The sequence below is a fragment of the Anomaloglossus baeobatrachus genome, chromosome 1, assembly GCF_048569485.1.
Source record: "Anomaloglossus baeobatrachus isolate aAnoBae1 chromosome 1, aAnoBae1.hap1, whole genome shotgun sequence".
NCBI lineage: Eukaryota > Metazoa > Chordata > Amphibia > Anura > Aromobatidae > Anomaloglossus > Anomaloglossus baeobatrachus.
The window spans coordinates 900,749,526-900,774,944 of NC_134353.1; the positions used below are offsets into that span (position 1 = coordinate 900,749,526).

The 25,419-nt window shown below is 49.4% G+C and overlaps 1 protein-coding gene across 1 annotated transcript in view; it reads left to right on the top strand.

The window, feature by feature from the left end:
• The window catches only part of ACAA2 (acetyl-CoA acyltransferase 2), a 54,361-nt gene extending 30,528 nt beyond the window's left edge, over positions 1–23,833 (top strand). The window contains exons 8-10 of the mRNA XM_075327206.1: positions 19,992–20,062; positions 22,873–23,027; positions 23,130–23,833. Of these exons, the coding sequence (XP_075183321.1) occupies positions 19,992–20,062; positions 22,873–23,027; positions 23,130–23,214 (311 nt within the window). The 3' untranslated portion in view covers positions 23,215–23,833. The remainder of the gene's footprint in view (positions 1–19,991; positions 20,063–22,872; positions 23,028–23,129) is intronic.
• The last annotated feature ends 1,586 nt before the right edge of the window (positions 23,834–25,419 follow it).

Sequence of the window (25,419 nt, forward strand, 5' to 3'; positions counted from 1 at the left end):
ACTTATCCCCTGCTGTACACATACACAAGGCAAAAAAAAATATTCTCACCTGTCCACTGTTCCTGCGGTGTCTTCTTACCTGCTAAACCCTTCCATTTATGAATCTGATGCACGAGGCTGCTCCTGCTGTCTATCATTGCTTAACTTCACTTGAATGCTAGATTATATATATATATATATATATATATATATATATATATATATATATATATATATATATATATGTGTGTGTGTGTACCTGTCTGTATCTTGTATTGTTTATTGTTATTGTACTTGTCCCTATTATGTACACCCCTTTCACTTGTAAAGCGCCATGTAGTTGATGGTGCTATAATAATTATGTATATACAGTATTTTTCGCATTATAAGATGCATTTTTGTTCCCCCAAATTTTGGGGGGAAAATAGGGGGTGCGTCTTATCCCAATAGTTACATAGTTACATAGTTACTTAGGTTGAAAAAAGACCTAGGTCCATCTAGTTCAACCTTCCTCCACCAGTTCTACATTTAGTCACTAAGTCATTTATAACCAACAATGTTTTGTGTACTGAGGAAATCATCCAGCCCTTTTTTAAAAGCTGTTCTAGTATCTGCCATTACTACCTCTTGTGGTAGTGTATTCCGCAGTCTGACCGCTCTAACTGTAAAGAACCCTTTCCTATTTAGGTGTCGGAATCGCTTTTATTCCACTCGCAGTGAGTGCCCCCTGGTCCTTAGTATTGTTTTTGGAAAAAATAAGTCATGTGCCAGTCCTTTATATTGACCACACATGTATTTATACATATAAATGAGATCTCCTCTGAGACGTCTTTTTTCTAAGCTAAACATATCTAACTTTCTTTGTCGCTCCATTGGGAGACCCAGCAATTGGGTGTATAGCTTCTGCCTCCGGAGGCCACACAAAGTATTACACTTTAAAAAGTGTAACCCCTCCCCTCTGCCTATACACCCTCCCGTGCATCACGGGCCCATCAGTTTTTTGCTTTGTGTTGAAGGAGGCACACATGCACGCAAGCTCCACATTTTAGTCAGCAGCAGCTGCTGACTATATCGGATGGAAGAAAAGAGGGCCCCTAACAGGGCCCCCGGCATGCTCCCTTCTCACCCCACTCTGGTCGGCGGTGCTGTTAAGGTTGAGGTACCCATTGCGGGTACAAAGGCTGGAGCCACATGCCGTTATCCTTCCCCATCCCTTAGGGGCTCTGGGAGAAGTGGGATCCTAACCGGTCACCATGCATACAGACGCTGCAGCTGGGACCGGGCTCCTTCCGCAGCCCCTGGGGGAATCTGACGGACAGGAGATCGGGTAGCATCAGGGACAGGCCCTGCTTCTGAGGTACTCTGTGTCCCCTTGGGGACGGCACATAGAGCGCCTGTGTAACAGACGCTGCAGCGGCTGCTGTGTGTTTTGACACCTCCAGCGCCACCGCCGGGACTACCGCGCCGACCGCGCTTGTTTGCCGGCCGGCTTACTAATTTAGTCCCCGGCTTCTGCGGCCTAGTACCGCATACTCCCGCCCCCGGGCCTGCCAGTCAGGAGTAAGGGCGGGACGCTGACTGGACGTCAGCGGTGAGGGCTGGAGCATACTAGATATCCTCCTCCCCCCTCACTGAGCACTGTGGGGCACCAGATTCCCGCACTTTCTGAGGCACGCCCACGGCTCCCTCCTCCTCTGAGAACGCTGGCAGCCATTGTTATCTGCACTGCTGCCGGTGGAGAACTTCAGACCGAGCTCCACAGCTCTGGGAGGCCCAGGCAGGGAATCTGGTGGACACACAACCGCTGAGGGCGGTCGGTAAGCCGCACCGGTTACCTGGTGCTGGCAACCCCGGGTGCCGAAGAGTATATATATATATATATATATATATCCATATACTGTATACATGTGCTCTGTTCGGCCGCATTATTTGCTTTTGGCTATATACCCTCACTGATTGCTCTAAGAGGAGACAACAGCATGTCGTCCGCAAAAAGCAAGGGTGCCAAGGCACAGGCTTATTTTGCAACCTGTACCTCTTGTGCGGCTATGTTACCTGCAGGTTCCACCTACCCTCATTGTGTGCAATGCTCGGCCCCTGTGACACTCACTCAGCCGGAGCCTCAGCCACGGGTGGGACCCCCGGCCCAGGTAGAACCACCGGCTACCACTGTCCAGGTGGCAGGGACAGAGTTTGCAGCGTTGGCTGACAAACTTTCTGAGTCACTTTCACAATCCATGACTCAGTCTATGGATAGATGGTCTGCTAAGATACTAGAAGCTTTGCAGTCCAGACCTGTAACACAGGCCCCGGGCACTGTTGAATCATTGCCCACAGGCCCCCCTCGGTCGGAGCAGCAAAGTGCTCCTGGGGTGACTCCTAGGTCCCACGGTGAGGACTCCGACACGGACCGCAGTCCCAGACCGGCTAAGCGGGCTCGCTGGGAGCTTCCCTCGACTTCTTCACACTGCTCAGGGTCTCAACATGAGGACTCTCTGGAGGATGAAGCGGAGGTGGCAGATCAGGGCTCTGATCCTGACGCTGTTCTCAATCTTAATACACCTGAAGGGGACGCCATAGTAAATGACCTTATAGCGTCCATCAACCAGGTGCTAGAACTTTCTCCTCCAGCTCCTCCGTTGAGGAGTCAGCTTCTCAGCAGGAGAAATTTCAATTTAGGTTTCCCAAACGTACACGGAGTGCGTTTCTTGATCACTCCAACTTCAGAGATACAGTCCAGAAACACCGAGCATTTCCGGACAAGCGCTTTACTAAGCGCCTTAATGACACACGTTACCCCTTCCCTACTGACGTTGTTAAGGGTTGGGCTCAGTGTCCCAAGGTGGATCCTCCGGTCTCTAGACTGGCGGCTAGATCCATAGTAGCAGTGGCAGATGGTTCATCGCTCAAGGATGCCACTGACAGGCAAATAGAGCTCCTGGTGAAATCCATCTATGAAGCTATAGGCGCGTCTTTTGCCCCTGCCTTCGCAGCCGTATGGGCACTCCAAGCTATCTCAGCTTGTCTGTCTGAGATTAATGCAGTCACACGTGCCTCTACTCCGCAGGTTGTGTCTTTAACCGCTCAGGCGTCGGCTTTTTCGTCCTACGCCATGAACGCCGTCCTGGACTCTGCGGGCCGTACAGCGGTAGCATCCGCCAATTCAGTGGCAGTTCGCAGGGCCATGTGGCTACGCGAATGGAAGGCAGACTCTGCTTCCAAGAAGTTCTTAACCGGTTTGCCATTTTCTGGCGACCGTCTGTTTGGCGAGCAATAGGATGAAATTATTAAACAATCCAAGTGAAAGGACTCGTCCTTACCCCAGTCCAAACCAAACAGACCTCAGCAACGGAGGATACAACAGAGGTTTCGGTCCTTTCGGCCCTCAGCCACGTCTCAATTCTCCACGTCCAACAGGCCACAGAAGGGCCAGAGGAACTCTGCTTCGTGGAGGTCTAAGTCACGTCCTAAAAAGACCGCCGGAGGAACCGCCCCCAAGGCGGCCTCCTCATGACTTTCGGCCTCCCCAGACCGCATCCTCGGTCGGTGGCAGGCTCTCCCGCTTTTGCGACGCCTGGTTGCCACATGTCCAAGACCGATGGGTGAGAGACATTCTGTCTCACGGTTACAGGATAGAGCTCAGCTCTCGTCCTCCGACTCGTTTCTTCAGAACATCTCCGCCCCCAGAGCGAGCCGATGCTCTATTTCAGGCGGTGAACACTCTGAAGGCAGAAGGAGTGGTGATCCCTGTTCCCCTTGAAGAATGTGGTCGCGGTTTTTACTCCAACTTGTTTGTGGTGCCAAAAAAGGACGGATCATTCCGTCCCGTTCTGGACCTCAAACTGCTCAACAGACACGTGAAAACCAGACGGTTCCGGATGGAATCTCTCCGCTCCGTCATCGCCTCGATGTCCCAAGGAGACTTCCTAGCATCAATCGACATCAGGGATGCTTATCTCCACGTGCCGATTGCACCAGAGCATCAACGCTTCCTGCGTTTCGCCATCGGAGACGAACACCTTCAGTTCGTGGCACTGCCTTTCGGCCTGGCGACAGCCCCACGAGTCTTCACCAAGGTCATGGCAGCAGTGGTGGCAGTCCTACACTCTCAGGGACACTCGGTGATCCCTTACTTAGACTATCTTCTAGTCAAAGCACCCTCCCGGGTGGCATGCCAACACAGCCTGAACACTGCTCTGGAGACTCTCCAGAGGTTCGGGTGGATCATCAATTTCCCAAAGTCAAAATTGACACCGACCCAATCGCTAACTTACCTCGGGATGGAGTTTCATACTCTCTCAGCGATAGTGAAGCTCCCGCTGGACAAACAGCGTTCACTACAGACAGGGGTGCAATCTCTCCTTCGAGCCCAGTCTCACCCCTTGAGGCGGCTCATGCACTTCCTAGGGAAGATGGTGGCAGCAATGGAGGCAGTTCCGTTTGCGCAGTTTCATCTGCGTCCACTCCAATGGAACATTCTCCGCAAATGGGACAGGAGGTCGACGTCCCTCGACAGGAACGTCTCTCTTTCTCGGACAACCAAAGCCTCTCTTCAGTGGTGGCTTCTTCCCACTTCCCTGTCGAAAGGGAAATCCTTCCTGCCCCCATCCTGGGCTGTGGTCACGACGGACGCGAGTCTGTCAGGGTGGGGAGCAGTCTTCCTCCACCACAGGGCTCAGGGAACCTGGACTCAGCCAGAGTCCTCCCTTCAGATCAATGTTCTGGAGATAAGGGCAGTGTATCTAGCCTTAAAGGCGTTCCAGCTGTGGCTGGAAGGCAGGCCGATCCGAATTCAGTCGGACAACGCCACGGCGGTGGCATACATCAACCACCAAGGCGGCACACGCATTCGTCAAGCCTTCCAAGAAGTTCGGCGGATTCTGCTGTGGGTGGAAGCCACAGCCTCCACCATCTCCGCAGTTCACATCCCGGGCGTAGAAAACTGGGAAGCAGACTTTCTCAGTCGCCAGGGCATGGACGCAGGGGAATGGTCTCTTCACCCGGACGTGTTTCAAGAGATCTGTTGCCGCTGGGGAACGCCAGACGTCGACCTAATGGCGTCCCGGCACAACAACAAAGTCCCGGCATTCATGGCACGGTCTCAAGATCACAGAGCTCTGGCGGCAGACGCATTAGTTCAGGATTGGTCGCAGTTTCGACTGCCCTATGTATTTCCCGCTCTGGCACTGCTGCCCAGAGTGTTACGCAAGGTCAGGTCCGACTGCCGCCGCGCCATCCTCATCGCCCCAGACTGGCCGAGTAGGTCGTGGTACCCGGATCTGTGGCATCTCACGGTGGCTCAACCATGGGCACTACCAGACCGACCAGACTTGCTGTCTCAAGGGCCTTTTTTCCATCTGAATTCTGCGGCCCTCAACCTGACTGTGTGGCCATTGAGTCCTGGATCCTAGCGTCTTCAGGGTTATCTCAAGAGGTCATTGCCACTATGAGACAGGCCAGGAAACCAACGTCCGCCAAGATCTACCACAGGACGTGGAGGATCTTCTTATCCTGGTGCTCTGATCAGGGTTTTACTCCCTGGCCGTTTGCATTGCCCACTTTTCTGTCTTTCCTTCAATCCGGATTAGACAAGGGTTTGTCTCTCGGATCTCTCAAGGGACAGGTATCGGCGCTTTCAGTGTTTTTTCAAAAGCATCTAGCCAGGCTTCCGCAGGTACGCACGTTCCTGCAGGGGGTTTGCCACATAGTCCCACCTTGCAAGCGTCCGCTAGAACCCTGGGATCTTAATAGGGTGCTAACGGCTCTTCAGAAACCACCTTTCGAGCCGATGAGGGATGTTGCTCTTTCACGCCTTTCGCAGAAGGTGGTCTTCCTAGTGGCAGTCACATCACTTCGGAGAGTGTCTGAGCTAGCAGCGCTGTCATGCAAAGCCCCCTTCCTGGTGTTTCACCAGGATAAGGTGGTTCTGCGTCCGGTCCCGGAGTTTCTCCCGAAGGTGGTATCTCCTTTTCATCTCAATCAGGATATCTCCTTACCTTCTTTTTGTCCCAATCCAGTTCACCAATGTGAAAAGGATTTGCACTTGTTAGATCTCATGAGAGCACTCCGACTCTACATTTCTCGTACGGCGCCCCTGCGCCGTTCTGATGCGCTCTTTGTCCTTGTCGCTGGCCAGCGTAAAGGGTCGCAGGCGTCCAAGTCAACCTTGGCTCGGTGGATCAAGGAACCGATTCTTGAGGTCTACCGTTCTTCTGGGCTTCCGGTTCCTTCAGGGCTGAAAGCCCATTCTACCAGAGCCGTGGGTGCGTCCTGGGCATTGCGGCACCAGGCTATGGCTCAGCAGGTGTGTCAGGCGGCTACCTGGTCGAGTCTGCACACTTTCACGAAACACGATCAGGTGCATACCTATGCTTCGGCAGATGCCAGCCTAGGTAGGCGAGTCCTTCAGGCGGCAGTTGCCCACCTGTAGGAGGGGGCCGTTTTACGGCTCTTGTTTATTGAGGTATTCTTTTACCCACCCAGGGACTGCTTTTGGACGTCCCAATTGTCTGGGTCTCCCAATGGAGCGACAAAGAAGAAGGGAATTTTGTTTACTTAGCGTAAATTCCTTTTCTTCTAGCTCCTATTGGGAGACCCAGCGCCCGCCCCTGTTCCCTTCGGGCTGTTGTTTTTTTGTGTACACATGTTGTTCATGTTGAATTGTTCTTTGGTTCATGGTTTAGTTCTCCGAACATCCTTCGGATTGAGTTTACCTTAGACCAATTTATAAGTTTCCTCCTTCCTGCTTTGGCACCAAATCTGATGGGCCCGTGATGCACGGGAGGGTGTATAGGCAGAGGGGAGGGGTTACACTTTTTAAAGTGTAATACTTTGTGTGGCCTCCGGAGGCAGAAGCTATACACCCAATTGCTGGGTCTCCCAATAGGAGCTAGAAGAAAAGGAATTTACGGTAAGTAAACAAAATTCCCTTCTTTTCAACCTGCCATCATATGGGAGGCCTTCCATTCCTTGTAGTAGTCTAGTTGCCGCCTTTGAACTGACTCTAACTTCTGAATGTCCTTTTTAAAATGTGGAGCCCAAAACTGGATCCCGTATTCCAGATGTGGTCTTACAAGTGATTTATAGAGGGGTAACAATACGTTGGGATCACGGGATCTAATCTCTCTTTTTATACGCCCTAAAATCTTGTTTGCTTTAGCAGCTGCTGCTTGACATTGAGTGCTGCTGCTCAGCCTATTTGTAATGAGAATACCCAAGTCCTTCTCCTGTTCTGTAGTCCCGAGTTTACTTCCATTTAATGTATATGCAGCTATAGGATTTCTCCGTCCTAGGTGCATTACTTTACATTTATCAACATTAAATCTCATTTGCCAAGTATCTGCCCATTCTGACATCTTATCCAGATCTTTTTGTAATATTGTACTATCCAGGTCAGTTTTTAATATCCTACATAGTTTGGTGTCATCGGCAAAGACTGACACTGTACTATCAATCCCATCCACAAGGTCATTAATAAAGAGAGTAAAAAGAATCGGTCCAAGCAGATCCCTGCGGCACCCCACTGCTGACTATAGCCCATTTAGAGAATGTACCATTTATGACTACTCTTTGTTTCCTATCTCTTAGCCAATTCCTTACCCAGTTGCATATTGTGTCCCCTAGTCCTTGCTTCTGGAGCTTTAGTATAAGGCTATTATGTGGAGCAGTATCAAATGCCTTTGCAAAGTCCAAATAAATCACATCAGCTGCATTACCAATATCCAGGTTTGAACTTACCCCCTCATAGAACCCCAACAGGTTGGTTAGACACGACTTATCTTTCATGAATCCATGCTGTTTGTCAGTTATCATATTATTTTCTGCAATATATTTTTGCATGTCATCCCTTAAAATGCCCTCAAAAACTTTGCATACTACTGATGTCAGGCTTACTGGACGGTAGTTGCCTGGATCTACCCTCTTACCTTTCTTAAATATCGGTACCACATCAGCAATCCTCCAATCCTGAGGCACCAACCCCGTTACAAGTGAGTCTAAAAAGATGAGATACAGCGGTCTGTCGATTACGGAGCTCAATTCCCTCAATATTCGTGGATGAATGCCATCTGGCCCTGGGGATTTGTCAATGTTTAATTTACTCAGACGTAGGCGTACTTCATCTTGTGTTAAATTGATTATATCGGGTGGTGGACTTTGATTTTTCACTTGTTGAATGATCCCTGGTACAGTCAGTTCCTTGGTGAATACAGATGAGAAATGCCTATTTAATATCTCAGTCTTTTGTTTGTCCTCTATAACTAACTTGTTATTATATTTTAAGGGTCCGATACTATCCTTTGTTTTCCTTTTGGCATTAATGTATTTATAAAAGATTTTGGGATTTATTTTAATGTCATTGGCGATTTTTGTTTCAGTAGCTAGTTTTGCTTGTTTGATTTCTTTTTTGCATTGCCTATTGATATCTTTATACTCCTGCAATGCTATTTCTGTATTCTCAGCCTTTAAGATTTTAAACGCCCTTTGTTTTTGTTTTATTATACTTTGTACAGTCTTATTTATCCATAGTGGTTTCTTTTTATTCCTGGACATTTTATTACCAGAGGGTATACGTTTTTTACAGGACTCTAGTAGTATATCCTTAAACTTACCCCATTTATGTTCGGTATCCCCAGTTACCATGACTCTGTCCCAATCTACACATTTAAGCTCTTCCCTTAATTTGTTGAAATCAGCTTTCCTAAAATTCCAGGTTTTAGCATTCCCCCTTTGAAATGTTCTATTGAATATTACGTTGAAGCTTACCATATTATGATCGCTGGTGCCCAAGTGCTCCCGGACCTGTAGATCTGAAATTGTATCCGGTCTATTTGACAGGACAAGATCTAGCAAATTATCTCCCCTGGTCGGTTCATCTACCATCTGAGAGAGGAAATGGTCTTGAATGGTAGATAAGAACTTACAGCTTTTAGCAGAACCAGAAGATTCTATGTCCCACTGTATGTCTGGATAGTTGAAATCCCCCATAATAAGAACCCGATTATTATTATTAGCTGCCTTTTCAATTTGTTCCAGCATTTCACCCTCTATTTGTTCAGGTATGTTAGGAGGCTTATAGCAAACTCCAATTAGCATTTTTCCATTATTCCCCTCCCCATGTACATTTACCCATACTGACTCTACATTGTTGCTGTTCCCCCTCAATGTCATCATACAACACAGGTTTTAGGTTAGATTTGATAAATATACACACCCCACCAACCTTTTTGGCCTTTCCTGTCCTTCCTAAATGTACTATAACCCTGTATGTTTGTCACCCAGTCATGGCTTTCATCCAGCCAGGTTTCCGTAATGCCCACCACATCATAATCCATGGTTGACATAAGAGTCTCCAATTCATTCATTTTGTTTGCAAGACTTCTTGCATTTGCTAGTAGACATTTAATCCTATTAACACCTTTATTACTCCTAGCCTCCCTACGTTCCTTGTATGTCCCATTCCCCTCTAATCCTTCATTGACCCCTACCGTTTCCCTGTCTCTATCTGCTCTATCTATCCCCTTATTTGCTCCACTTCCCTCCCTCCCCCCAGATCCTAGTTTAAAAGCTCCTCCATCCGTCTGACCATTTTCTCCCCCAGCACAGCTGCACCTTCTCCATTGAGGTGCAGCCCGTCCCTACCGTAGAGCCTGTAGCCGACTGAGAAGTCGGCCCAGTTCTCCATGAACCCGAACCCTTCCTTCCTGCACCAATTTCTAAGCCACATATTTATCTCCCTAAGCTCCCGCTGTCTTTCTAGTGACGCTCGTGGCACCGGTAGTATTTCTGAAAACACCACCTTGGAGGTCCTGGACTTCAGCTTCTCTCCTAGTTCCCTGTAATCATTTTTAAGGACCTTCCACCTACCTCTAACTTTGTCATTAGTACCAATGTGCACCATGACCGCTGGGTTTTCCCCAGCCCCACCCAGCAATCTGTCTATCCGATCCACAATATGCCGAACCCGAGCACCCGGCAGACAACACACTGTTCGGCATTCACGGTCTCTGCGACAGATGACCCTGTCTGTCCGCGCCTAATTATAGAGTCCCCTACCACCAACATCTGTCTGGGCTTTGCTGCACTCCTATTTCCCTCCTTCCTACAGCAGTTGTTTTCCTGGTTGCTAGGAGCAACGTCCTGCTGTAGTGACCCTAGTCTTGGCCCTTCATTCCTAATATCAGCCAAACAGGCATATTTACTAGGTTGTGCCAGGTCAGGACTAGGCTCCCTGACACTTTTCCCTCTACCTCTTCTTCTAACTGTTACCCAGCTACCTACCTCTGGGTCCTGATCTTCCCCACTTCCACCCTCCTCCATATCACTGGCCCCAGACAGAGAAAGCTCAGTGAGCTCTAAACTCCTCTCCAGGTTTGCAATGCCCCTTAGTGTTGCAAGCTGCTTATTTAGATCAGTTACCTTGGCTTCCAAATACGCAACATGCTCGCATCGAGTGCAGATATAGTCACCCTCGAACGGCTGCTCAAGGCATGCATACATCTGACAAGATACACACCTGGTAGCATTGTCCATGGAGCACCTATCAAATGGGGATCAACAGTAAAGTAGAAAAACAAAGAGAAAAAAACGAAAGAAACCCAATGGGAAACGTATAAGGATAAATTCAAACTATGTTCTTGTGTCAAACTATGTAATTGTGTTGAAACTATGCACGTATCTTAAATTCAGCACTTTACGTCAGTTCAGCACCTCGCTAGTACTGGCTGGTTTATATAGATGTACAATGACTATCAGAAGCTGCTGGAAGCTTCTAGAAACAGGTGTGACTAATCCTACTAATTAAATCACAAGACTAACTTTTTTTTTTCCCTTTTCACAGAATCACAAACAGACACACAATTCCCTAATGAAATTCAACAATTACAGTTATCACCACTATGTAATTGTGTTGAAACTATGCACTTATCTTAAATTCAGCACTTTACTTCAGTTCAGCACCTCGCTCGCTCAGATGGATAGCGGATTATAGACGGATAATAGACGGATTATATACTGCAGGGGAGTATAGGGGAGTCTAGGGGAGGTGGGGGCAACTCTGGAGCGATGCTGGGGGCTAATAGAGGCTGCAGGAGATGATCTGCTCCCACTCATATAATATGCACTGCCGCTGTCCATCACCATGGTGCTGAAACTGCACCGCGGCGATGGGCTGGGGGAGCGGCGCATATTATATGTGTCTGTGCTCCCCTTTGATCGCACATGCGCCCCCCAAGGAGACTTGTGCCAGCACAGGGGGACGTGTGCCATAAATGGGGGTCGTGTGCCATCCATAGGAGACCTGTGCCAGCAGTAGGGGACTTGTGCCAGCAATAGGAGACTTGTGCCAGCAATAGGAGACTTGTGCCAGCAATAGGAGACTTGTGCCAGCAATAGGAGACTTGTGCCAGCTATAGGAGACTTGTGCCAGCTATAGGAGACTTGTGCCAGCTATAGGAGACTTGTGCCAGCTATAGGAGACTTGTGCCAGCTATAGGAGACTTGTGCCAGCTATAGGAGACTTGTGCCAGCTATAGGAGACTTGTGCCAGCTATAGGAGACTTGTGCCATAAATAGGGGACGTGTTCCATAAATAGGGGACGTGTGCCAGCTGTAGGGGACGTGTGCCAGCTGTAGGAGACGTGTGCCAGCTGTAGGAGACGTGTGCCAGCACAGGGGACCGTGTGGCATCACTGGGGAACGTGTGCCAGCACAAGGGGGCTATATTCAATATAAGGGGGCCATATCAAGATTAAGGGGGCTAATTTTTGGATGGGGGGGGCTATAAGGGACATATTTGTTAGACGGACACTGGCTTTATAAGACGGACCCCATTTAACATTAAAAAAAAAATTCTCTTTTCCTTCACCAAATTTGGGGGTGCGTCTTATAATCAGGTGCGTCTTATAAAGCGAAAAATACGGTGGGTGGGTGTGTATGTAATATTAATAAAAAAAATATATATATATATATTGTTCGGGTGGACTGCCCAGACTGTATAGCCTGTGGTTTGTCCAGGAGTAGTTAAATATATTATGCCCATATCCCCCTTGTTTAAATAAATATTGAAATGGAGTGAGTTACCAGGTTTTTGTTTTTGTTATATAATCTGAGAGCAGAATGTAGGGGCTGAAACCCTGATCCAAGCATCTCGTCAGTTACTGTACTGTTTGGTTCAGTTTTGACATAATCACTGTCTTCTCTGCTGTAGATGTAGCAGAGCTCGGAATTCTGAGCCTTGTATAACCCTGCCCACGCTACTGATTGGCAGCTTCCAGTGTACACTGTATATTGACAAAAAGCTGCTAATCAGTGGTGGCGTGGACTTACATAGTGGAGGACTAGGAGTCCCCAGATAATTGGTCCTATTGCTTAGAAAACACTGATTTTTATTGAAACAGCAACTCTCAGTCCAGTAAGTGACACATCCTTAGAATGGTGCTTTCAGATTACATAGCAAAAACCTGTAGACAAATTCCCTTTTAACCCCTTCAGCCCCGGGGCACTTTCCGTTTTTGTTTTTTGCTCCCCTTCTTCCGAGAGCCGTAACTTTTTTATTTTTCCGTCAATCTTGCCATATGAGGGCTTGTTTTTTGCGGGACAAGTTGTACTTTTAAATGAAACCATAAGTTTTACCATATGGTGTACTGGAAAACAGCAAATAAATTCCAAGTGTGGAAAAACTGCAAAAAAAGTGTGATGGCACAATAGTTTTTGGGCAGTTTTATTCACGGTGTTCACTATATGGTAAAACTAATGTATTGCTGTGATGCCTGAGGTCGGTGCGAGTTTGTAGACACCAAACATGTATAGGTTTACTTGTATCTAAGGGGTTAAAAAAAATTCACAAGCTTGTCCAATAAAAGTGGCGTACGTTTTGCGCCATTTTCCGAAACCCGTAGAGTTCTCATTTTCTTCATCGTTCCTTATGGGAGACCCAGACCATGGGTGTATAGCTTCTGCCTCCGGAGGACACACAAAGTACTACACTAAAAAGTGTAGCTCCTCCCTCCGAGCATATACACCCCCTGGATGACCAAATCTAGCCAGTTCAATGCTTTGTGTTCAGGAGGATCACACATGCATTTTCATCTGATTTTTGATTTTAAAGAGTTGGAAGAAAAGCGGGTCCAAGCTGGACTCCCGGCATGTCCCTTCTCACCCCACTGTGTCGGCGGTGCTGTTAAGGTTGATTTCAAGGCTGGAGCCTTTACATGCCGCGCTCCTTCACCATCCCTCGGGCTCTGGCTTGAAGTGGGAGCCAGCACGGTTCTCACTGCTTTGCAGGAGACCGGTCTCCATCCGCAGCCCTCTCAGGACCCTGCCGGACGGAGCACTCATCCCTCAGGGACCTGGCCCTGCGTCTCTCAAGCTAAGTATTGAGACGTTATTGTCAGGGGGTCCCTTGCATTTTTTATTGTTGGGGAGAGTGTGTTAGTTATTTTGGTGACATTTCCGGCCGGTTCTCTGGGTTTCCCCTGAGAACCGCGCCGAGGGTGCCTGCTCGCCGGCCGCACTGTAAAATTTAGTCCCCGGCTTCAGCTGCTGCCTACTTTCGGTTTCACTGCCCCTGCATGTCAGTCATGCAGAGGGACAGTGCGGCGCCGCCCACCGGCCGTTCATCAGAGGGGAGGACACTCCTCTCTGAGGAGATGTTTCCCTCCCCTGTATATCCCCTTGGCCCTCCGGTTCCCGCTCTTGGACTAGGCCCCGCCCCCCCCTCCTCACTCCGGTGCCATTTTATCAGCGTTCTCACACTGATCGGCGCTGGCTGCTGCATCTCTGCAACCTGTCTGGGGGTCTGAGTTGTGGGATCCGAAGGGCACACAAACGGTCTGGTAATCCACAACCTCTGGTTGTGGACTTTATTATACACTCTCTGGGGGTCATTCTGAAGGAGTGTGTTCTTACTGCAGAGCCCCCACCTCAGCAGCATGTCTCACACTAGGAGCAAGGCTGTACTTAATATGCACTGCATGTAAGCTCGTACTGCCTGAACCGAGCACATATCCTCATTGTGATGCCTGCTCTAACATGGTGGTGCCTCAGCCTGGAGTCTCCCCAGTGGTCCCTCAGGCTGCTCCGGCCCCGGTGGCTGAACCCCCGGCTTGGGTAGAATTGTTTACTAAGTCTATCTCCCAGTCCTTTGCTGACTCCATGGGAGAGCTGTCCCGGACTCTGCTGAGCATGAATCAGCCCCCTTCACAGGGTGCCTCTGCTGCTTCGGCTCGCTCTCCAGAGCTCACAGAGGATTCTTCATCTGCTCCCAGACCCCGTCCTCCTAAAAGGAAACGCAGGGACCCCTCTCCTTCCTCGTCCCGCGGCTCCGATTCACGAGCCGATTCGCAGGACGAGGAGGATGTCTTTACTGGGGGCTCGGACGCTACCTCTATGTGCCCCATTGATCTGACTGAGGGGGATGCAGATGTTAGTGATTTGATTGCGTCCATTAATACTGTTCTGGACCTCAATCCGCCAGTATCAGAGGAGCAACCCTCTCTGGCAGAAAAGCACCAGTTTACTTTGCCTAAGAGACCAAGGAGTGTGTTCTTTAACCACTCCAGTTTTCAGACCACTGTGTCCAAGCCCAGAGCCTGTCCTGACAAACGCTTCCCAAAGCGTGGTTCTGATGACCGTTTTCCTTTTCCACCAGAGGTGGTCAAGGAGTGGGCTCTCTCACCAAAGGTGGACCCTCCGGTATCTAGACTGTCAGCCCGGACAGTTGTATCTGTGGCTGATGGCACCTCACTCAAGGATCCCACTGACCGCCAGGTTGACCTCCTGGCCAAGTCTGTCTATGAGGCGACAGGGGCCTCGTTCTGCCCATCTTTTGCAGCAGTGTGGGCTCTCAAAGCCATCTCTGCTTCTCTGGAGGAGATGCATACCCTCACTAGGGACTCTATGCCTGAATTGGTTGCTTTAACTTCCCAGGCTTCAGCCTTTTCAGCCTACGCCATGTCTGCCATGCTGGAGGCCTCTCACCGCACTGCGGTGGCCTCCGCCAATTCCCTCGCTATCCGCAGGATCTTGTGGCTTCGTGAGTGGAAGGCGGATGCTTCTTCAAAGTACCTTGCTGGGCTCCCATTTGCTGGGTCCAAGCTGTTCGGTGAACAGCTGGATGAAATTATTAAGGAGGCTACTGGCGGGAAGAGTACTTCCTTGCCACAGACTAAAGCCAGGAAACCTGTCCAGGGCAGGAACCAGTCGAGGTTTCGTTCCTTTCGTTCCTCTAACTGGTCATCCTCTAAGCCCTCGGCCTCGTCCACTAACTCGGCCAAGGACCAGAAGCCCACCTGGCGCAAGAAGCCGCGTTCACAAGGGTCCGCAGGAGCTGCTGCCACCAAGGCAGCCTCCTATTGACTATCTGGCCGAGCCAGCAACGTCCTTGGTCGGTGGCAGGCTCTCCCACTTTGGCGACGTGTGGTTTCAACACGTCTCCGACCAGTGGGTGCGGGATATCATCTCCCACGGCTACAGGATAGAGTTCTCTTCCAGCCCGCCAAACAGATTTTTTCTGTCAACTCCCCCCTGCTCCAAGGCCGCCGCCTTCTCTCAGGCCGTGGCATCCTTGCAGGCCAACGGAGTAATTGTGCCGGTTCCCGCCAGGGAACGGTTCAGAGGTTACTATTCAAATCTCTTCCTAGTCCCCAAAAAGGACGGTTCCTTCCGGCCCATCCTGGATCTCAAGCTTCTCAACAAGCATGTTCAGGTGCGGCATTTTCGCATGGAGTCTCTGCGATCAGTCATTGCCTCAATGACCCAAGGAGATTTCCTGGCATCCATCGACATCAGAGATGCCTATCTGCATGTGCCAATTGCAGTTTCACACCAGCGTTGGCTACGTTTTGCAATCGGAGAGGAACATTTCAAATTCGTGGCTCTCCCCTTCGGGTTAGCCACGGCCCCTCGAGTATTCACCAAGGTCATGGCAGCAGTGGTTGCGGTCCTGCACCTCCAGGGGTTGGCAGTAATTCCTTACCTGGACGACCTTCTTGTCAAGGCTTCATCCAGCGCAGACTGTCAGCGGAGTGTCTCGCTCACTCTCGCCACTCTTGTTCAATTCGGGTGGCTTGTCAATCTGCCCAAGTCCACTCTGACCCCGACCCAAAAACTCACGTACCTAGGGATGCAATTCGAAACTCTGCCGGCACTTGTCAAGCTGCCCTTAGTCAAACAGCAGTCCCTCCATCTGGCGGTGCGCTCTCTGTTGAGGCCCCGCCGTCACTCCATCAGGCACCTTATGCAGGTGCTGGGTCAGATGGTGGCGTCAATGGAAGCGGTTCTCTTTGCCCAGTTCCATCTGCGTCCTCTGCAGCTGGACATTCTCCGCTGTTGGGACAAGCGGATTTCTTCCTTGCACAGGTTGGTGGCTCTGTCGCCACAAGCCAGGAGCTCTCTTCAGTGGTGGCTTCGGCCTCTCTCTCTGTCTCAGGGACGCTCCTTTCTGACCCCGTCCTGGGTGATCCTCACCACAAATGCCAGTCTTTCCGGCTGGGGAGCAGTATTTCTCCACCACCGAGCACAGGGCATTTGGACTCAGTCCGAATCAGCCCTCTCTATCAATGTGCTGGAAATCAGAGCTGTGCTTCTAGCTCTCGTAGCCTTTCACCACCTGTTGGCGGGCAAGCACATTCGAGTCCAGTCAGACAACGCGACAGCAGTTGCCTACATCAATCACCAGGGCGGGACTCGCAGCCGCCTGGCAATGTTGGAGGTTCAACGCATCCTGCAGTGGACGGAGGACTCCAAGTCCACCATATCCGCAGTCCATATCCCAGGCGTGGAAAACTGGGAGGCAGATTATCTCATCCGTCAAACCGTGGACAGCGGAGAGTGGGCTCTGCATCAGGCAGTGTTCCGGTCGATCTGCCGCAAGTGGGGCACTCCGGAAGTGGATCTAATGGCATCCCGGCACAACAACAAGGTCCCGGTTTACGTGGCTCGCTCCCACGATCCTCAGGCCTTTGCAGCGGACGCGCTGGTTCAGGATTGGTCCCAGTTTCGTCTGGCTTACGTGTTTCCCCCTCTAGCTCTCTTGCCCAGAGTCCTGCGCAAGATCAGAATGGAGGGCCGTCGGGTCATACTCCTCGCCCCAGACTGGCCCAGACGAGCTTGGTACCCTGACCTGCTCAGTCTGTCCGTAGAGGTGCCGTGGCGTCTCCCGGACCGCCCAGACCTTCTCTCTCAAGGTCCGTTTTTCCGGCAGAATTCTGCGGCTCTCAGATTGACGGCGTGGCTCTTGAGTCCTGGATCCTGACTGCTTCCGGCATTCCTCCCGAAGTCATCTCCACTATGACTCAGGCTCGGAAGTCTTCCTCGGCAAAAATTTACCACAGGACTTGTAGAATTTTCCTGTCCTGGTGTCGTTCTTCCGGCCATGCTCCTTGGCCTTTTTCCTTGCCAACCATCCTGTCCTTTCTACAGTCCGGTCTGCAGCTAGGACTATCCCTCAATTCTCTTAAGGGACAGGTCTCTGCTCTGTCAGTGTTCTTTCAGCGGCGTATCGCCCGACTGGCTCAGGTGCGCACCTTAATGCAGGGCGCATCTCACATCATTCCACCTTACCCGGCGGCCTTTGGATCCCTGAGACCTTAATCTGGTCCTCACTGCCTTACAGAAACCCCCTTTGAGCCTCTTAGGGAAGTTTCTTTGTTTCGACTTTCACAGAAAGTCGTCTTTCTGGTGGACATAACTTCTCTCAGGAGAGTCTCTGATTTGGCCGCGCTCTCTTCGGAGTCACCTTTTTTGGTTTTTCACCAAGACAAGGTAGTTCTCCGTCCGACTCCGGACTTTCTTCCTAAGGTGGTGTCTCCTTTCCACCTTAACCAGGACATTTCATTGCCTTCCCTTTGTCCGACCCCTGTTCATCGCTTTGAGAAAGCGTTGCATACTTTAGATCTGGTGCGGGCGCTCCGGATCTATGTGTCACGCACCGCCGCTCTTAGGCGGTGCACCTCTATTTTTGTGCTGACCACAGGTCAGCGCAAGGGTCTCTCGGCTTCTAAACCGACCCTAGCTCGTTGGATTAGGTCGGCCATATCCGATGCCTACCAGAATACTCAGGTGCCTCCCCCGCCGGGGATCAAGGCACACTCGACCAGAGCTGTCGGTGCCTCTTGGGCTTTCAGGCACCAGGCTACGGCTCAGCAGGTCTGTCAGGCTGCCACTTGGTCTAGTCTGCACACCTTTTCAAAGCACTACCAAGTGCATGCTCATGCTTCGGCAGATGCGAGCTTGGGCAGACGCATCCTTCAGGCGGCTGTCGCCCATTTGTGAAGTTAGGTTTTGCCTACTTCTCAGTTTTCTGTTTATTCCCACCCATGGACTGCTTTGAGACGTCCCATGGTCTGGGTCTCCCATAAGGAACGATGAAGAAAAAGAGAATTTTGTTTACTTACCGTAAATTCTTTTTCTTATAGTTCCGACATGGGAGACCCAGCACCCTCCCTGTTGCCTGTTGGCAGTTTTCTTGTTCCGTGTGTTTTCACTGGCTGTTGTTGTAGTCAGAGGTTCCGGTTGTTCCGGGTTTTGCTCTGTCTCTACTTGTGGGTGGGTGTCCTCCTTCAGCTTTTGCACTAAACTGGCTAGATTTGGTCATCCAGGGGGTGTATATGCTCGGAGGGAGGAGCTACACTTTTTAGTGTAGTACTTTGTGTGTCCTCCGGAGGCAGAAGCTATACACCCATGGTCTGGGTCTCCCATGTCGGAACTATAAGAAAAAGAATTTACGGTAAGTAAACAAAATTCTTTTTTTGGGATCTATGGCTCAGTGACAGCTTATTTTTTGTGTCTCAAGCTGTCGTTTCTAATGGTACCATTTTTGCGCAGATGCTACGTTTTGATCGCCTGTTATTGCATTTTGCGTAAAACTTGCGGCGCCCAAAAAACGTAATTTTGGCATGTGGAATTTTTTTGCCACTAAGACGTTTACTGATCAGATTAATTGTTTTTATATTTTGATAGTTCGGGCATTTCTGAGCACGGCGATACCAAATATGTGTATATATATTTATTTATTTTTTAACCCTTTAATTTTCAATGGGGGGAAAGGGGGGTGATTTGAACTTTTAGGTTTTTGTTTTATTTTTTAAAACTTTTTTTCTTTTTACTTTTTTTTTTTTTTTTTTTTTTTTTTTACTAGTCCCCCTAGGGGGCTATAGCGATCAGCAATCCAATCGCTCTTATCTATCTGCTGATCACAGCTGTAAACAGCAGATACAGTCACTTCCTGTTTCCCTCTGCTCCGGGCCGAGGGAAAACAAAAGTGAAACATCATAGTTGCAGGCGTCATCACATGACCCTGTGCTACGATGGCAACCACCGAAAGTCGCGTGATCACTCACGTGACTTCCGGTGAGGGCAGCGGTAAGTGAAAATCTTCACCGCGCGTATATACATCTCGCTGCCAGACTTTGGCAGCGAGATGTAAGGGGTTAATGTTACGGGTGGAATGCGATTCCACTCGTAACATGCAGGCACACATGTCAGCTGTTGAAAACAGCTCATGTGTGCCGATCAACGCCGCCTGCAGGGGGCAGGGCTTAACGGGACACGCTCCATGACTGATATATCCGTCCATGGTCGTGAAGGGGTTAACCAGCTCCTCTCACTATGGTTTCTCTGGCAAGAGAACATAACCACTTAGGATGAAAAATAATGCGTAATTGGGCATGGGTGTAATATTACATTTCTGTAGCGCATCCGTATTTCATAGTATAAATGCCTTTTGCTGAGTGCTGGGCAATAGACCTGCAGAAAGTCTGTACGGACCACAAAATATGGATTTGATGAATCTTGCGTTGGTCTATTTCCAGCAGTTCAGACCCCCGATAGTCACTGCAACGTCCAGAAAGATAGACACAATGAGTGGTGGCCATCATCACTACTTTTCACAATGCGATTGCGGGATGCCGATGTTTGTGCCGGTTTTGCTTATGTAACAGGAGGAACATGATATAAGAAAACCCAGTGAGGCGCTTGTGTCTACAGCACCTACATATATACTCTCATTCTTTTAGGTCCTGTCCCTGCCATTACTGAAGCACTAAAGAAAGCCGGTCTGAGCCTTAAGGACATGGATTTGGTGGAGGTAAGCGCAGGTTCACAACTGGGTTAGTCTCCATAAATTAAAGGTCCAGTCACACTAAGCAACTTACCAGCGATCCCAACAACGATAGGGATCGCTGGTAAGTTGCTAGGAGGTTGCTGGTGAGATGTCACACTGCGACGCTCCAGCGATCCCACCAGCAACCTGACCTGGCAGGGATCGCTGGAGCGTGGCTACACGAGTTGCTGGTGAGCTCACCAGCAACCAGTGACCAGCGCCGCGTGGAAGATGCTGCGCTTGGTAACTAAGGTAAATATCGGGTAACCAACCCGATATTTACCTTGGTTACCAGCGCACGGAGCTACACGTGCAGAGAGCAGGGAGCTGCGCACACTGAGCGCTGGCTCCCTGCTCTCCTAGTTACAGCACACATCGGGTTAATTACCCGATGTGTGCTGCAGCTACATGTGCACAGAGCAGGGAGCAGCGCACATCGCTTAGCGCTGGCTCCTTGCTCTCCTAGTTACAGCACACATCGGGTTAATTACCCGATGTGTGCTGCAGCTAAATGTGCACAGAGCAGGGAGCAGCGCACAATGCTTAGCGCTGGCTCCCTGCTCTCCTAGCTACAGCATGTCCTGCAGCTACATGTGCACAGAGCAGGAGTCGGCACTGACAGAGCGGCGGAGGCTGGTAACAAAGGTAAATATCGGGTAACCAAGGACAGGGCTTCTTGGTTACCCGATGTTTACTGTGGTTACCAGCCTCCGCAGAAGCCGGCTCCTGCTGCCTTCACATTTAGTTGTTGCTGTCTCGCTGTCACACACAGCGATCTGTGCTTCACAGCGGGACAGCAACAACTAAAAAATGGCCCAGGACATTCAGCAACAACCAACGACCTCACAGCAGGGGCCAGGTTGTTGCTGGATGTCACACACAGCAACATCGCTAGCAACGTCACAAAAGTTGTTCGTTAGCAGCGATGTTGCTAGCAATGTTGCTTAGTGTGACGGGGCCTTTAGTTATATGATACGTTGTGGAGAGCCGACTTCTGGGACCTCCTGAGAACAGAGCTTTGAAATGCTCAATCTGACCTTCCTTCCCTTCTTTCCTCCCTTTTCCCTTCTTTTCTCCCTTCTCCCTTTTCCCTTTTCCCTTCTCCCTTCTCCCTTTTCCCTTCTTTTCTCCCTTTTCCCTTGTCCCTTTTCCCTTCTCCCTTTTCCCTTCTTTTCTCCCTTTTCTGCCTTGTGAATGGGGCTAAATACACATGCGGATTCGTGACGTGTCACCCTGTTCCTTCTTTGTTCCCTGTTCCTTCTTTGTTCCCTGTTCCTTCTTTGTTCCCTGTTCCTTCTTTGTTCCCTGTTCCTTCTTTGTTCCCTGTTCCTTCTTTGTTCCCTGTTCCTTCTTTGTTCCCTGTTCCTTCTTTTGTTCCCTGTTCCTTCTTTTGTTCCCTGTTCCTTCTTTTCTCCCTGTTCCTTCTTTTCTACCTGTTCCTTCTTTTCTCCCTGTTCCTTCTTTTCTCCCTGTTCCTTCTTTCTTTTCTCCCTGTTCCTTCTGTCTTTTCTCCCTGTTCCTTCTGTCTTTTCTCCCCGTTCCTTCTGTCTTTTCTCCCTGTTCCTTCTGTCTTTTCTCCCCGTTCCTTCTGTCTTTTCTCCCTGTTCCTTCTTTCTTTTCTCCCTGTTCCTTCTGTCTTTTCTCCCTGTTCCTTCTGTCTTTTCTCCCTGTTCCTTCTGCCTTTTCTCCCCGTTCCTTCTGCCTTTTCTCCCCGTTCCTTCTGCCTTTTCTCCCCGTTCCTTCTGCCTTTTCTCCCCGTTCCTTCTGCCTTTTCTCCCCGTTCCTTCTGCCTTTTCTCCCCGTTCCTTCTGCCTTTTCTCCCCGTTCCTTCTGCCTTTTCTCCCCGTTCCTTCTGTCTTTTCTCCCCGTTCCTTCTGTCTTTTCTCCCCGTTACTTCTGCCTTTTCTCCCCGTTACTTCTGCCTTTTCTCCCCGTTACTTCTGCCTTTTCTCCCCGTTCCTTCTGCCTTTTCTCCCCGTTCCTTCTGTCTTTTCTCCCCGTTCCTTCTGCCTTTTCTCCCCGTTCCTTCTGCCTTTTCTCCCCGTTCCTTCTGCCTTTTCTCCCCGTTCCTTCTGTCTTTTCTCCCCGTTCCTTCTGTCTTTTCTCCCCGTTCCTTCTGCCTTTTCTCCCCGTTCCTTCTGCCTTTTCTCCCCGTTCCTTCTGCCTTTTCTCCCCGTTCCTTCTGCCTTTTCTCCCCGTTCCTTCTGCCTTTTCTCCCCGCTCCTTCTGCCTTTTCTCCCCGTTCCTTCTGCCTTTTCTCCCCGTTCTTTCTGCCTTTTCTCCCCGTTCCTTCTGCCTTTTCTCCCCGTTCCTTCTGTCTTTTCTCCCCGTTCCTTCTGTCTTTTCTCCCCGTTCCTTCTGCCTTTTCTCCCCGTTACTTCTGCCTTTTCTCCCCGTTCCTTCTGCCTTTTCTCCCCGTTCCTTCTGTCTTTTCTCCCCGTTCCTTCTGTCTTTTCTCCCTTGTGAATGGGGCTTAATACACATGCGGATTCATGACGTGTCACCCTGCAAATCTGCAGCAGAAATGCTATGGAAAAATCTGCCATGTGAACGTGCCCCACAGCTCTATTGTCCAGTAACCCCCTCCCTGGTTTAGGAGCCTATGGATTCATTAGTATTTTATATCAGCTTTACTACAGAAACAGCGCCGCTCCTAGAAATGGATGATTACGTATCGGATATGATCCACGTATGAGAGCAGCACTGTTTCTGGGAGAGCCGGGGACCCTATAGTAGACCGGCCATCTTATTTAGTGGACAGTCTTCTGTATTACCAGTGAATCTTCCGTCACCAGGTGAATGAAGCTTTCGCCGCTCAGTACTTATCGGTGGAGAAAGCCCTAGGTCTGGACCGGGAGAAAACCAATGTGAACGGTGGAGCCATCGCCTTGGGACACCCCCTGGCTGCTTCTGGATCCCGAATTATCGCCCATCTAACTCATGAACTCAGGTGCGTGAACCCCTAAAAGTCAAGGTGTATAAAATCTGGAGACTTCTATATTAATTTTGTATTTTTTTATTTATTTTTTCTCTCCCCATCTCTTATTCTCAGACGTCGTGGTGGTAAATACGCAGTGGGATCGGCTTGTATCGGCGGAGGGCAGGGTATCGCTATCGTCCTGGAGAACGTTGTGTAATCTTTGCCACCGACATCAATGAACAATGTGGAAAAATTTAAAGAAATCTACGAACTGTAACCTGAGCCTGATGTGCCTTATGTGGGGAAGGGGCCGCAGACCCGAGCTCGAATCCTGTGGAATAAGACCCTCCGTTCCTCCTCCATTTATCACTATATTGCTCCCGGAGCTGCTGAGTATGACACTCGGGGGTCATTACCTTCTGTGCATTATTATTCTGTCACTGTGGATGGCGCTGTTCATATCGAATACAGCAGCAACTACAACTCTCAGCAAGTTCTGGCAGCCATGTCATATCTAAACACCCCCTATAACATCTAAGAAGGGGACCCCACATTGACACAGGATCGGCCAGCCTGTGCACCCCCTCTTAGGCCAACTTCCTGCCAAATGTATTATACACTGTGATTTCTTTAGATCCTTGACTTTCAGTTGTTGCAGAACTACAACTCCCAGCATGGCCTGACTGCTCACGGCTGTGGTTCTGCATCAGCGAGAGAGGCAAGAAATGAAGACCGCTGCTATAGAAGGAAGAATTATTTGATAACCACAATATAGAAGGGCTCCAATACTGAACCAATGCCTTCATGTAGGGAGAATAAAGGTGACGTAAACCTGAGCACGTTGTCTGGAATGGATTAATTCCTGGCTGTGATATGTGAATAAGGCATGAAAACTATGAATTATCACATGTGGAATGAAATACTTAAAGTGTGAAACAACTGAAAATATGTCTTATATTCTAGGTTCTTCAAAGTAGCCGCCTTTTGCTTTGATTACTGCTTTGCACACTCTTGGCATTCTCTTGATGAGCTCCAGGAGGTAGTCACTGGCAATGGTTTTCCAACAGTCTTGAAGGAGTTCCTAGAGATGCTTAGCACTTGTTGGCTCTTTTGCCTTCACTCTGCGGTCCACCTCACCCCAAACCATCTCGATTGGGTTCAGGTCTGGTGACTGTGGAGGCCAGGTCATCTGTCGTAGCACCTCATCACTCTCCTTCTTAGTCAAATAGCCCTTACACAGCCTGGAGGTGTGTTTGGGGTCATTGTCCTGTTGAAAAATAAATTATGGTCCAACTAAATGCAAACCGGATGGAATAGCATGCCGCTGCAAGATGCTGTGGTAGCCATGCTTGTTCAGTATGCCTTCAATTTTGAATAAATCCCAAACAGTGTCACCAGCAAAGCACCCCCACACCATCACACCTCCTCCTCCATGCTTCACGGTGGGAACCAGGCATGTAGAGTCCATCCGTTCACCTTTTCTACAAAGACACGGTGGTTGGATCCAAAGATCTCACATTTGGACTCATCAGACCAAAGCACAGATTTCCACTGGTCTAATGTCCATTCCTTGTGTTCTTTAGTCCAAACAAGTCTCTTCTGCTTGTTGCCTGTCCTTAGCAGTGCTTTCCTAGCAGCTATTTTACCATGAAGGCCTGCTGCACAAAGTCTCCTCTTAACCAGTTGTTCTAGCGATGAGAAGGTATGTCCAGACCATCAGGATCCTGACCACTGGAGGTCAATTGTGCCCTGACGTTCCATGGAACTTTTGGAACAGCCCAGATTGTATTTGGCACTCCCATAGGATGAATGGAGCATAAATGTGCATGATTGAGCACTACCTTCACTCACACGAGCCCTGGTTATCTAGATCGATGGTGGCCCAGTGGTTGGACCCTTAGCCTTCCAGAAGTCCTCAAATAGATGGGCTGGAACGTTCAAACTTGAGAATACCCACTTTCCTGATTTTTGTGCTTTTGGCTTTTTTTTTTTTTTTTCCTCCCCCTTTCTTCCAAGAGCCATAATTTTTGTTATTTCTCCCCATCGGCATCAGTGTACGAGGGCTTGTGGTTGTTTGCTGGCTAAGTTGTTCTTTTGCATAACATCATTCACTTTACCATAAAATTTACTGAAAAACGGAGAAAAAAAAATGCAATTCTGGAGCTTTTAAAAACTGTTTTTGTAACTTTTGAAACTTTGTTTTTCTCCGGTCACCCTCCACGACTGCATCACAGCTGTTAGGGTGGAGAGTGAACCTCCTGTGGCGCTGTCGTGGAGGGTTCCTAGAAACCGAATTACCGGAAAGACTAATTCTATTTTTTCTTTGTCACCTTTGGGACCTGGAACCTACAACTGCAATGTGTCAGGGTTTTATAGAAATACGAACATGATGGCGAGGGAGTCTTTAGTAAGCGGCCATGGT